Consider the following 14,347-nt stretch of genomic DNA (forward strand, 5'->3'; position numbering starts at 1 on the left):
GCCTTTGAAAAAATTCAGCAACTTTCTTAATAAAAACCCTTGAGAAAGTCAGGTTAGAAGGAACATACTTAAGGATCATCAAAGCCATTTATGAAAAGCCCACAGCTAACATCCTCAATGGGGAAAAACAGAGCTTTTTCCTTGAGATCAGGAACACGACAGGGATGTCCACTCTCACTGCTGTTGTTTAACATAGTGTTGGAAGTTCTAGCATCAGCAATGAGAAAACAAAAGGAAATCAAAGGCATCAAAATTGGCAAAGATGAAGTCAAGCTTTCACTTTTTGCAGATGACTTGATATTATACATGGAAAATCCGATAGACTCCACCAGAAGTCTGCTAGAACTGATACATGAATTCAGCAAAGTTGCAGGATACAAAATCAATGTACAGAAATCAGTTGCATTCTTATACACTAACAATGAAGCAACAGAAAGAAAAATAAAGAAACTGATCCCATTCACAATTGCACCAAGAAGCATAAAATACCTAGGAATAAATCTAACCAAAGATGTAAAAGATCTGTATGCTGAAAACTATAGAAAGCTTATGAAGGAAATTGAAGAAGATATAAAGAAATGGAAAAACATTCCGTGCTCATGGATTGGAAGAATAAATATTGTCAAAATGTCAATACTACCCAAAGCTATCTACACATTCAATGCAATCCCAATCAAAATTGCACTAGCATTCTTCTAGAAACTAGAACAAGCAATCCTAGAATTCATATGGAAACACAAAAGGCCCCGAATAGCCAAAGTAATTTTGAAGAAGAAGACCAAAGCAGGAGGCATCACAATCCTAGACTTTAGCCTCTACTACAAAGCTGTCATCATCAAGACAGCATGGTTTTGGCACAAAAACAGACACATAGACCAATGGAATAGAATAGAAACCCCAGAACTAGACCCACAAACGTATGGCCAACTCATCTTTGACAAAGCAGGAAAGAACATCCAATGGAAAAAAGACAGTCTCTTTAACAAATGGTGCTGGGAGAACTGGACAGCAACATGCAGAAGAATGAAACTAGACCACTTTCTCACACCATTCACAAAAATAAACTCAAAATGGATAAAGGACCTGAATGTGAGACAGGAAACCATCCAAACCCTAGAGGAGAAAGCAGGAAAAGACCTCTCTGACCTCAGCTGTAGCAATTTCTTCCTCGACACATCCCCAAAGGCAAGGGAATTAAAAGCAAAAATGAACTACTGGGACCTTATGAAGATAAAAAGCTTCTGCACAGCAAAGGAAACAACCAACAAAACTAAAAGGCAACCAACGGAATGGGAAAAGATATTTGCAAATGACATATCGGACAAAGGGCTAGTATCCAAAATCTATAAGGAGCTTGCCAAACTCCACACCCGAACAACAAATAACCCAGTGAAGAAATGGGCAGAAAACATGAATAGACACTTCTCTAAAGAAGACATCCGGATGGCCAACAGGCACATGAAAAGATGCTTAACGTCGCTCCTCATCAGGGAAATACAAATCAAAACCACACTCAGATATCACCTCATGCCAGTCAGAGTGGCCAAAATGAAGAAATCAGGAGACTATAGATGCTGGCGAGGATGTGGAGAAACGGGAACCCTCTTGCACTGTTGGTGGGAATGCAAATTGGTGCAGCCACTCTGGAAAACAGTGTGGAGGTTCCTCAAAAAATTAAAAATAGATCTACCCTATGACCTATGACCCTAGTAATAGCCTTGCTAGGAATTTACCCAAGGGATACAGGAGTATTGATGCATAGGGGCACTTATACCCCAATGTTTATAGCAGCACTCTCAACAATAGCCAAATTATGGAAAGAGCCTAAATGTCCATCAACTGATGAATGGATAAAGAAATTATGGTTTATATACACAATGGAGTACTACGTGACAATGAGAAAGAATGAAATATGGCCCTTTGTAGCAACGTGGATGGAAGTGGAGAGTGTTATGCTAAGTGAAATAAGCCATACAGAGAAAGACAGATACCACATGGTTTCACTCTTATGTGGATCCTGAGAAACTTAACAGAAACCCATGGGGGAGGGGAAGGAAAAAAAAAGAGGTTAGAGTGGAAGAGAGCCAAAGCATAAGAGACTCTTGAAAACTGAGAACAAACTGAGGGTTGATGGGGGGTGGGAGGGAGAGGAGGGTGGGTGATGGGTATTGAGGAGGGCACCTTTTGGAATGAGCACTGGGTGTTGTATGGAAACCAATTTGACAATAATCTTCGTATATTGAAAAAAAAAAGACGTTGTTTTGGAGCTAAAGAGACCTTGATCGTCTGTGGTGAGTAGGGAGCCAGTGGTGCAAAGGGCAAAAACCAAACATTTACATCAGGTGGCCAGTACAGGGAAGATAAATTCCCATAACATTTGGCTTTGAAAGCTAGAGAGACCTAATTTCATGAGTTCTCTATCTAGCAAGGCTATCATTCAAAATAGGAGAGATAAAGAGTTTCTCAGACAAATGAAACCTAAAGGAGTTTATGACAACTAAACCAGCCCTAGAAGAAATATTAAGGGAGACTCTTTGAGTGGAAAGGAAGACCATGAGTATGAAAAGCAAAAAACAAAAATAAGTATTTCTGTAAAATGCAGTATAGGGATTCATAAAATAAAAGGATGTAAAATATGACACCACATATCTAAAGTATGGGGGAAAGAGGAGTAAAGAAGGGGTTTAAATTTTTTTAACTTTATTTATTTATTTTGAGAGAGAGAGAGAGAAAGCATGAGTAGGGGAAGGGCAGAGAAAGAGGAGAGAGAGAGAGAGAATCCCATCCCAAGCAAGATCCACACTGTCAGCATGGAGCCCAATGCGGGGCTTGATCTCACAAACTGTGAGATCATGACCTGAACTGAAGTCAGACCTTCAACCAATTGAGCCACCCAGGTGCCCTGGGGTTTAAACTTACATGACCATCAATTTAATATAGACTGCTATATGCAGAAGATGGTATATGCAAATGTAATGGTAACCACAAGTCAAAAACCAGTAATAGATATGCAAACTAAAGAGCAAGGAATCCAAGCATATCACTAAAGAGAGCCAACAAACCATGCAAGAGAGCAAAAGAAGACAGGATCAGGGAAAATTTATAAAAAAACAACAACAAAACAAGTATCAAAATGGCAACAAAAATTCCCATTCCCACCTTCCCCGAGACTCTGGCAACCACCATTCTACCTTCTTTCTCTATGAATTTGACTATTCTAGATACCTCATATAAGTGGAATCACAAAATATTTGTCTTTTTGTGTCTGTATTATTTCATTTAACATAATGTCATCAAGGTTAATCCACGTTGTATCATGTATCAGAATTTCATTCCTTTTTAAGGCTGAATGTATATATGTACTACTGTTTTTAAAAAAAAATCCATTCTTCCATCAATGGATATTTACATTGTTTCCACCTTTTGGCTATTGTGGAAAATGCTGCTGGGGCACCTGGGTGGATCAGTCGTTTAAGCATCTGACTTTGGCTCATGTCATGATCTCACAGTTCCCGAGTTCGAGCCCCACGTCGGGCTCTGTGCTGACAGCTCAGAGCCTGGATGGAGACTATATCAGATTCTGTGTCTCCCTCTCTCTCTCTGCCCCACCCCCTGATTGTACTCTCTCTCTCAAAAATAAACATACATTAAATTTTTCTTTTAAATGTTGCTATGAACATATGGGTGTAAAAATATCTGTTAGATACCCTGCTTTCATTTCTTTTGGGTATATACCTAGAAGTGGAATAGTTGGATCATATGGTAATTCTATGTTGATTTTTTTTGAGGTTCTACCATATTGCTTTTTATTGGAGTTGCACCATTTCACATTCCTCAATAATGCACAAAGTTTCCAATTTCTCCATATTCTTGTCTACACTTATTTCTGTTTTTATTCTTCTGATAATAGCCATTTTAATGGGTGTGAAGTGATACCTCTTTGTGCTTTTGATTTGCATGTCTCTAATTAGTGATATTGAACATCTTTTCAGGTGCCATTTGTATCTCTTCTTTGTAGAGATATCTTTTCAAGTCCTTTGCCCATTTTTAACTGATTTGCTTGTTTTTGTTATTCTTGAGTTGTAGGACTCCTTATGTATTCTGGATATTAATCCTCTATCAGTTATATGATTTTCACACATTTTCTCCCACCTGATGGGCTGCCTTTTAACTCTGTTGAGAGTATTTTTTTGTGAACAAATGTTTCTAATTTGAAGAATTCCAATTTATGTATTTTTTCTTTTGTTGCCTATGCTTTGGTGTCATATACTTTTGTTATATGTAATGAAACACATCATTCCCTTTATGGTTTCTGTGGCTGCATGTATGACTATGAAGGACTCTTCAATCTTAAAATTAGATGGCACACATTCTCCTCATCTTTTAATACTTTGGTTCAACGTCATAATATATTTACATAATAGTGGGTTTTCTTTTAAAATTACATTTTTAGAAACTACTTAAGTATACTGGAATATGTTAGTGAGAGGGAAAAGTTTATAAAAGAGTTTATCTCAGTTTTATTTTTAGAAAACTCTAGCCTAAACAGAACACATATGTAGACATGTTAGAAAGAACAAGACCAAAATGTTCACATTGGTTCTCTCAGGGTTCTGAGATTACTAGTGATTTCTGTTATACTCTAAAATTTTCCTCATTTTCCAAATTTCACAAAAATAAGCATGTGTTGTATTTATATCAGATAACTACAAGGAATGGTGCAACTCTAGAACCAGAAAAAAGGAAACTTGGAAAGCAATGAATGGACTCATAACAAGGGAACTACCAGATCAATACATAAGCCTGAAAATTGAATTTTGTAAATATTGTAATGATACACAGTACACAGAAATAAAATATGAAAAAAGAAAAAAATTACCAGTATACTGCAAGAGTCTGAAAAGAAATAAAATATGTAAACAGTGTTTATCTCTGTGATAATAACACAATACAGATTGTTTAAATCTGGGAAATAGTAAAATTTTTAAAATTATTCAATTAATAAATGACCAACATTGGAAATATGGACAAAATAAACATCATCAATGATTCCTAACCAGAGGAAATTTTTAAATGACTGCATACATAGCATTCCACCTTGTGAATACTCTATCATATATTTAACCATGTCTGTAATGCTGAGATTTAGAATATTTTCAGTAACAAAAGCGTCAAGCAAGTGCTGTGATTTGTAAAATAAATATTACTTTACATTTAAACATTTCTTTTTAAAATTCCCAATGGCTTGACAGCCAGCATCAAAAAGGAGGAAGAGGGAAGTCAGTATTAGGAGTGAGTTACTGATTAGCCAGGCAACTGGTTTATTGTCTTGTGTGTTCACTTGTCAGACAGTTGGATACAGCACGTTGGATCTTCACCAAAGTTTAACTAGGCTGTATTTCACACTAACCTTAACTAATCACGTCTTCTGTCACCTCTCCTATCCCAGGAAATGTTAGGAGCATTTCCAATTTAAAATTGCTGCCCACTTACCATTAATCTTGTGGAAAATACAGTAAAAAACAAAAATAGAATATTTAAATCACTGTCAGTTACATCACCCTAAGACCAAGATAGCTAATTTGTTTTTAGTGTTTTCCCTTCTAGCCTCTCTTTATAAACCCCTCCCCAAACCCCTTTCCTCCTTCCAGAGCCTGAGGCTAAAATTAAAGAGACAAATTTAGGATGGGTGGAGGCCTTGTCTTCTCTCCTTGTCCCACATTTTAGGTACTATTTTCTTTTAGCTTTTCTTGAAATCATAAAAGTATAATACTAGTTACAAATTGAAAGAATAAACAAATAAAATTTAAGTTTCTGGAAAAATCAGGCGTGGGGGTGGGGGTTGGATGTTAAGTTAGAGGTAGATGAATCAGCTATATTAGAGAACCTGGGAAGGTGAGCGGGCTTGGAAACTTGATAGATCTAATAATTTATTGGCTCAGGATTTGTCAATCACTATAGCCCAACAAATGAAATTAGAGCAGAGTTGTAGGGAGGAAGGGAGTGACTCAGCAAACTATATGCACCAAGAAAATCTAGTCAGGAGACGTCTGCGTAATCATACTGTGGCACCATTTTTTTCTTGCTGCACTAGCTGCTTGCGGAGGAGGTCCGCCCACTGCAGCTCTCTGCAGTCTCTGGATGGTTCCTGCAAGACCGACCATCGCCTTCTCTGCACTCCAGCCCAGGGCACCATTGCCTCCTCCCGCTTCTCGCGGCCTCAGCACAGCCTTCATCCCGGCAGCAGCCTCAACCATTACTCTTGCAGCCTGCCACCACTGCGCATTCCACCTCTGTCCCAGCCGCCGCTGCTTCTGCTTTTCCGGTGAGTCTTTCGCTGCGGAGGTCAGGTCTCCTTCCTTATCTTGGCGATAGCCACCTTAAGCGTGTACGGTCCTTTGAAAAATGTCCGAGTCAGCCGACCACAAGGAACTGTTAGAATCTAGTCAAGAAGAGGCTGGTAATAAGGTAATGATGGAGGGACCCGGGGAACAACTGGAGCGCAGTGAAGATGTCGCAGCTGGGCCTGGAGATGATAAAGTGCAAGGTGAGGAAGCCGCCGCAGGGCCTGGGGAAGAAGGGGAGAAAGGTGAAGATGCTGCTGCTAGGTCCGGGGAAGGCGGGGTAAAAGATGAAGATACTGATGAGGATTCAGACACAGACCGTCCAAAAGGACTTATTGGTTATCTTTTAGATACAGACTTTGTTGAAAGTCTGCCTTTGAAAGTTAAGTACCGTGTGTTAGCCCTCAAAAAACTTCAAACTAGAGTGGCCAATCTGGAATCCAAATTTCTGAGGGAATTTCATGGCATTGAAAGGAAGTTTGCTGAAATGTATCAACCGTTATTGGAAAAAAGACGTCAGATCATAAATGCAATCTATGAACCTACAAAAGAGGAATGTGAATATAAGTCAGACTCTGAGGACTATGATGATGAGATGTATGATGAGGAAGAAATGGATGGTAATGAGGAGGGTCTGGTACATGAGTATATGGATGAGGATGATGGTTGTGAAGGAGATTATTATGATTATGCTGTCGAGGAGGATGATGATGATGACGATGACGAGGATACTGATGACGACATCGAGGCTACCGGAGAAGAGAATAAAGAAGAACAGGATCCTAAAGGAATTCCTAATTTTTGGCTGACTGTATTAAAAAATGTTGACACACTCACTCCTTTGATTAAGAAATATGATGAGCCTATTCTGAAGCTCCTGACAGATATTAAAGTGAAACTTTCAGATCCTGGCGAGCCTCTCAGTTTCACGCTAGAATTTCACTTCAAGCCCAATGAATATTTCAAAAATGAGCTGTTAACAAAGACTTATGTGCTGAAGTCAAGGCTGGCGTATTATGATCCCCATCCCTATAGGGGAACTGCAATTGAGTATTGCATAGGCTGTGAGATAGATTGGAATGAAGGTAAGAATGTCACTTTGAAAACCATCAGGAAGAAGCAGAAACACCGGATCTGGGGGACAATCCGAACTGTAACTGAAGATTTTCCCAAGGATTCGTTCTTCAATTTCTTTACTCCTCATGGAATCAACTCAACTGGAAAGGATGGAAATGATGATTTTTTACTTGGTCACAATTTACGTACTTACATAATACCAAGATCAGTGTTGTTTTTCTCAGGTGATGCACTTGAATCTCAGCAGGAGGGGGTAGTTAGGGAAGTTAATGATGCAATTTATGACAAAATTATTTATGATAATTGGATGGCTGCAATTGAGGAGGTTAAAGCTTGTTGCAAAAATCTTGAGGGAATAGTAGAAGATGTTGATCGCTGAAGCAAAGTGTACTTGGTCCTGACATTAACTGCTGTAGATCTAGTTACTCAAGATGCAAGAAGTTAATTAGAGCCTTGTGTTCTGAATTTTTTCTTGTAGGGTCATTTAAAACATAGGTCTCAGAAATATAAGAGAGATTTAAATACTAATTAATGTGACCTTGCATTTTAGTAGTAGAATGTTTTCAAGAAATATAAACTGCGGTAGATGGTTTAAAATATCTATATAATGTGTAGTTTAATCCTTCTAAAGTCTTTTCAACATATAGCTATTAATCTGTGGCTGTGAATATTATCAGAACTGCTAAATGAGACCAACATTTGTTTGGAAAGAAAATCTTGGAGAACCAACCCAAGGCTTTTTGAAGCTGTGTGTGTGTGTGTGTGTGTGTGTGTGTGTGTGTGTGTGTGTTTTCTTAGTCCTTTATCTAGTGGGTTTATTCTCTTGTACCTGCTTCATTTTGCAACAAAATACAGTAGAATTTAAAACTTGAATGCTTAAGAAGCCTGCATATGGTTAAAATTTTCAGGTAAAACTACATTTATTGTTAGTAACAGCTTATCCATAGGCTCTTGTATTTTATTTGACCATGATAAATAATAAAACTTAGTTATATTGAGGTTATTGTTTATCAGTGAGGTGTTAATCACAGTGCTTTCAAAAGATTGCCACATGTTGTTCTGTGTAATTATGTAAACTGTAATTACAGTGTGTAATTTCTCTTCCTATAGTACACTTAATCATTCATTGGAAGTAATCACATGAACATTTTGAAAAGTTTTTTTCATGTTCTTTCACTGTAAAATAAAATAAATAAAAATTTCAGTGTGTTTCCTGTTCTACAACTTATCTTTTTTTCTCATTATAAAAGTGTTATGCTTATTGGAAAACATTAGGAAATACTAAACAATACATTGATTAAACCAAAATCCATATACTCACTCCCCAAAGATAAGCACTGTTAATGTCTTGATTTATTTTCTATTATTTTTCAATGTGTTTAAATATGCATGCAGATTTACTAACACTATACTTAGATGTGCAAAGAAACTATCTTAGGTTTTATAACTAATGTAATTTTAATTCTGAGTGCACCTCCACACCCCAAGTTTGCAGAGAAACAAAAGTCTCAGTTTTAATCCAGGAAATTAACTGCTATTTATAATTTAAACACTGCATAAATAACAGGCTCCTGTGTGTTAGTCTATATTTCAGATTTACCTACCCTTCCACAATGTCATCTGGATGTACAGGGGCTTATATTGTTTTATGACATTGGTGGGGAGGGGGCTGCACTGACCAGGAAAAAGGGATGTGGTTGGTTAGAGAGCTGACATTGTCCCAGAGTTGGCATTGCCTTCTTCACGTGTGGAAACCCAGAGGTTCAGCTTCCCATTTTGGCAGACTCTGTGAAGGTCACATCTATCCCTCTGGGACAACACGGAATTTTTAAATGCTTTCCCAGCCGTGTGAGATCTGAGAGTGGCTAAGAAGTACTGTGTCTCGTTATTGCTGCCTATCCACTCTTCCATGCCAGGTGATTGTGATGTGATCCCACAGAAGTATAAGATGAAAGTGGAACAAAATCTCTTCTGCTTGTGACTTATTCCTCCATTATTGAACATGCCTCCTTTGGATTTTGGCTAAGAGAGGTAAGTTTATAACACTGATTTTTTTTTTTTTTTACCTCTGCCTCATCTTTACAATCAACTGAGGAGGAAGATAATGGGCTTTTTCTTTCCTTTTCCTGTCTGGATGGGATCCTCCTCTAAATATATCTTCCTCCCAGGGTCAATAGTAAATGCTCACTTGCTTTTCTATGGGGTTGCAATAGTTGGCAGGGTATAAGGAACTAGAGACAACTTACTATTATAGGGGAACCTAAGTTGGGAAATACAATGTATGCTTGATAAATGTAAACATTTTCATAGTCTTCACCACCCTCAATCTTGACGTTTGTTAAATTCCCAACTCCCCTTCAAACCCTTCCACAAAATAAAGATTGGTACCCTTTTAGTCGTTGTTATTGTTATTATGCATTAAAAAGTCAGGAACGTGGGTGTATCTTTCCTGCTATTTTACAGAGGAGGATCAGGCATCTTGAAGTCTCTCCTTGTCCCTTTCTCTTGCCTCCAGAATAGAGAGCAGTAAAGCTGTTTCTGGGCTTTCTGTAAGGGCAGGCCAGCCCCTTTGCTTTATCCCTCATGTCAGTGGTGTCCAGCCAAAGACCATCAAGGACATACCCATAGTTGAATAAGCACATGCCCAAGTTGAACATAGGTAAACAAGTTGAACATACCCACAGTCTCCATCATCTCCCCCAGGAGAACACACATCCTGGGGAACCATTGTATGTTATCAGTAAGTAAGTGTTAGAAAACATATTGCAGAATTTGGGCTTTGGTTGTGTGATTTGATGGAGGGTCTATGGAAGTGGGGGTTTATTCTATATTGTAGGACAATTTAATGATTGGTAGTTCAATAAATCTCTTCTATGGGGGGAGATACTAGAACAAGGATAAAGATGTAATTGGTAAAGAGGTTGTAGCCACTGATTTTAGAAAGGTAGTAATATTTGGTGTTTTGTGACCTTGTTTTTGTCTGTGCTTAGACAAAATTAGATGGCCTTACTTTGCCTCATTTTTGTACAGTCCCAGCATAACCTTGTCTGAAGTTGGTATTCTATGAGATGGTTTATCCAATAGAATAGCATGGCCTAGCTGTGAGGACCAGACCAGGTTCCTAATGTCAGGGACTGCTTTTTTATATTTCCTTCTCTTTCACCCCTTCTCAGGGATGAAATTTGAGGCAGTCATCACTCTCAGCTTGTCTTGGGATGGATGTTCATTTGATTTAAGTTTAGACTAGTGGAAAGGAAATTTAGGCTTTGAGGGTAGGCCATAGGCTTCAGCCCATATACCGGAGAGGCCTATAATAGGAGGTAGGGCCCAAGTGTGACTAAGAATAGAATTTTTACCTTAATTCTTTTTGTAATTGTTCTGTTGAAAAATGTATCATTTATAAAGTCCTGAAAGGGTTGTTGAGGTGGCTATTGGGCCTTGTTAGAATTTTGGTATTCCCAGGGAATATACTGAAATGCCTAAATACAATAAAATTCCATTTTGGGGGAACCTAATAATTTATGGTGTAAGTTACAGTATTTAGTATTATATACCATATAGCAGAGTGATTCATCTTTGAAGCCAGGCTGCTTAAATTCAAATCCCAATTTTGTAATTTATTATTTGGGTGACCTTGTACAAGCTACTTTGTGTGTCTTAGTTTTCATATCTGTAAAAGTATAATAATAATTTGTGCATCTACTTCACAGATTATTATGAAGATTTAATTGGTTTATATGAAGTGCTTGAAATCTGTATGACACATAGTGAGTGCTGTATAGGTGTATCTATTATTTTTATTACTAAGTTTTTATCTGTGAAATACTAAAAACTGGTATACAATAGGAGTGCAATAAATTTTTATTGAATTATTAATAATTGTCTCCCTAATTTGTTTCTAATTTAACAAAAAGTGAAAGAACATACTTTGCAGTTTAATAACAAAATCTCCAGGATTTCTGCAAGTATTAAGGAAGGCTAAGTGGCAAATTTAGCAGCAGTACTTAAGGACTGGCAAGGTACTGTCAAGCCTGGTTAATGAAGAGGAAAATATAGTGACTGTGGTGTTACTTCCTCACCACTGAGTACATTCATTATCTTTGTAGCTGTGTATGCCAAACTCAATACCACATGCCATTTGTTCACTGGCCAATGATGCATTATTATATTAAAATATTTGGAAACCAGAGAAAAATAGAATACATAAAATAAGAATCACATGGTATTATATATCATCCATAGGTACATAACAAATTTTATTTTTTAGTTACCACATAGGTATGTATGCAACATGTAGCAATTATTTTAAAGCAGTATACTTTTAAAAATAAAGAATAAGTTTAACATGGAACACATTTCTGAAATATATTGTCTCTGAGTTTTTGTTTTTGTTTTTATTTTTTTTGCAGAATAATACAGGGTTTTAAAGCAAAAAAGAAAAGAATGTCCAAAAGTAAACAATCTCTGCCTGTTTTTTAAAACTACTCTAATGATCCATTTGTTGACCTATTCTCAGGGTGTTTTAAGGCAATTAAAACTCTATATCATGCAGCCAATGGGTAATCACTACTTCCATTTTGCAGGTGCACTCACCTCACTTCTGGCTCTTCAGGCGGTGTGTGCGCGCGCGCGCGTTTCTGTGTGTTTGCGCGACGTCCTGTGTGGGATGGGGTAAAGTGGGAGGGAAGCTAGTGCGGGATGGTCACTTGTCATAAAGGACCCTAGCCCTGGTAAAACTTCTCTATTAGGGCGTGTGCAAGAATACGTGGGGGTAGGGGAGACAGACTGAATCATCATAGAGGCCACTAGTGTTTAAGGATCCTCTTTGGCCTTTGTGCGCACGGTCGTGCGTCCGTGCGTGTGTGTGTGTGCGCGCATGCTGGTCAAAAGGAGTGGGTGAGTCGTCTTCCTGGCTCCGGTGCTTTATGAAACCACATTGTGTGTGTACTAGTGCCTGTGGCCGGTAAGAAGAGAGGCAGTTCTGGAGGAGGCATACCCAGGTCAGGTGTCAGTGGTTTTGGAGGAGATCGGAAGTAGAGGTGCGTTCTTCTGCGATGAGGTCAAGGTCGACTTGTCTGCTAAAGCGAAGGTACTCGTAGGGAGGGCAAAAATAGGTGGCAGCGTAGTGGGAGAATCCTGGCTTGGTTAGCATTTGTTCTGACCCCCGCCTGGGGGAAAGAGAAACTTAAGTGGATGACAAGAGGAGAGTCCCAGAATTGGATAATGTGGGAGGTTTTGGTTTTAAATACCTGCAGAATAGATACCTTTTGGTTGATGAAGTACAGTGGCACCTTGGCCTCAGGACAGATTTGGGTCAGGCGTATATAAATACAAGTATAAACATGTATACAAGAAGTAGTGTATATAAAAGGTGTATTACTGGTTCTGACACCTACTTCAATGTCAATACTAGTGTAGGTGTATTTGGAAGACGAAATCAGTCTGTAATACATTAATCATCTATTTGTGATTCACTGCTTCTGTAAAGTACAGAATCTGTGTATTAATTTAAACTTCACATGAAAGGTTCAGCATTCCAATCAAGTGTATCACTTGACATAAGAATAAAAGCTTTCCAAGCAGATTGGTGTTGAAATAAAAATTTCACAAGGCAACTTCATGAAAATGGTGAAAAGCAGCTGTATTTTTACATTTTGTATTTCACATTTAACATGTTCTCAGACTGTTACACACACACACACACACACACACACACACATCTGTATGATCCAGAGTGAGAGGAAACGCATGGTCAGAAGGATTCACAGCAGGTGGAACCAGTATGGAGTGCTTTATCATTTCGTATTTCTACATCAGCTATCAAGGTGAAAATAAATATTGATACTGTGTCTATGTATGTGCATGCTTGCATCTCTGCATGCATGTGCATGTTTTTTTTAAGTTTTTTAAATGTTTATTTATTTTTGAGAGAGAGGGAGAGAGAGAGAGCGGGAGAGGGGCAGAGAGAGGGAGACACAGAAACCGAAGCAGCTCCAGGCTCTGAGCTGTCAACACAGAGCCCGAACACAGAGCTCGAACTCACAAACCGTGAGATCATGACCTAAGCTGAAGTCAGACACTTAACTGACTGAGCCACCCAGGTGCCCCTGTATGTGTATGTTTTAATGTGGAATATATCAGTAACAAGTGGAAATGAAATTCCCACCATAAATCTTTGTTGCCCAAGATATCACCTGTAGTTTGCCAGGAGTCCTATGGATAAGGGAAGATTGAGTGGTTTGTGATGAGTTCCCTTTCTCCCTGTGATAAGGTACTTTTTATTTTACAGCTTAGAGGAATTGAGGAGGTATTTATACTTACTAAGATCCATATTAGCCAATTTAAGGCATTTGCACTTCATGGTCAAGTATTAAATTGCATACTCTTACTTTATATTCACGTGGCATTTTAGGACATTTCAGAATTATGTTCTCACTAGTTTGGATAAGGGTGGTTATCTCCATTTTTCAGATGAGAAATCTGAGATACAGACATTGTAATTTGTCAATACCATTCAATTAGTGGTGCAGGAGTTCATATTTAATCTCATTGCTCATGCTCTTCATCACACTATGCTGCCTTCGGTGAAACTGAATGATGAATGATATTGCAAGTTTGCTTAATATCAAAATGCCTCTGCCCATATTAAAGCTGCTTGGTACTAGTGTAGGGATAGATATGAACATATTTCTTTGTTAGGTATGTTACCTCATTGATTTAATATATCATAGTAGCTGGGCTGAAGCTTTTTAAGAAAACTTCCTAATGCAGGTTAACAATGTAAAATTATTACAGGAATTAAATCTCATTTTCTCTTAAATATTCTATAATTTAGGCTTTGCTAATGTGACCTATTCTTTCCCACATAATCATAGGTTTAATTTAAATTTTTTGCTTTTTTAAATCTCAATTTTAAAATCTCAGTT

At 38.0% G+C, this 14,347-nt stretch overlaps 1 protein-coding gene across 1 annotated transcript; it reads left to right on the top strand.

Annotated features, from left to right (window-relative positions):
* Window positions 1-6,399: 6,399 nt before the first annotated feature.
* NAP1L2 (nucleosome assembly protein 1 like 2) lies at window positions 6,400-8,625 on the top strand. The gene has a single exon (XM_019438473.2). It carries the CDS (start codon window positions 6,406-6,408, stop codon window positions 7,798-7,800), a length of 1,395 nt encoding a protein of 464 aa, XP_019294018.2. The 5' UTR covers window positions 6,400-6,405; the 3' UTR covers window positions 7,801-8,625.
* Window positions 8,626-14,347: the final 5,722 nt, after the last annotated feature.

Source organism: Panthera pardus, unplaced genomic scaffold (assembly GCF_024362965.1).
Source record: "Panthera pardus isolate Hobbes unplaced genomic scaffold, ASM2436296v1 HiC_scaffold_27, whole genome shotgun sequence".
Taxonomy (NCBI): Eukaryota; Metazoa; Chordata; class Mammalia; order Carnivora; family Felidae; genus Panthera; species Panthera pardus.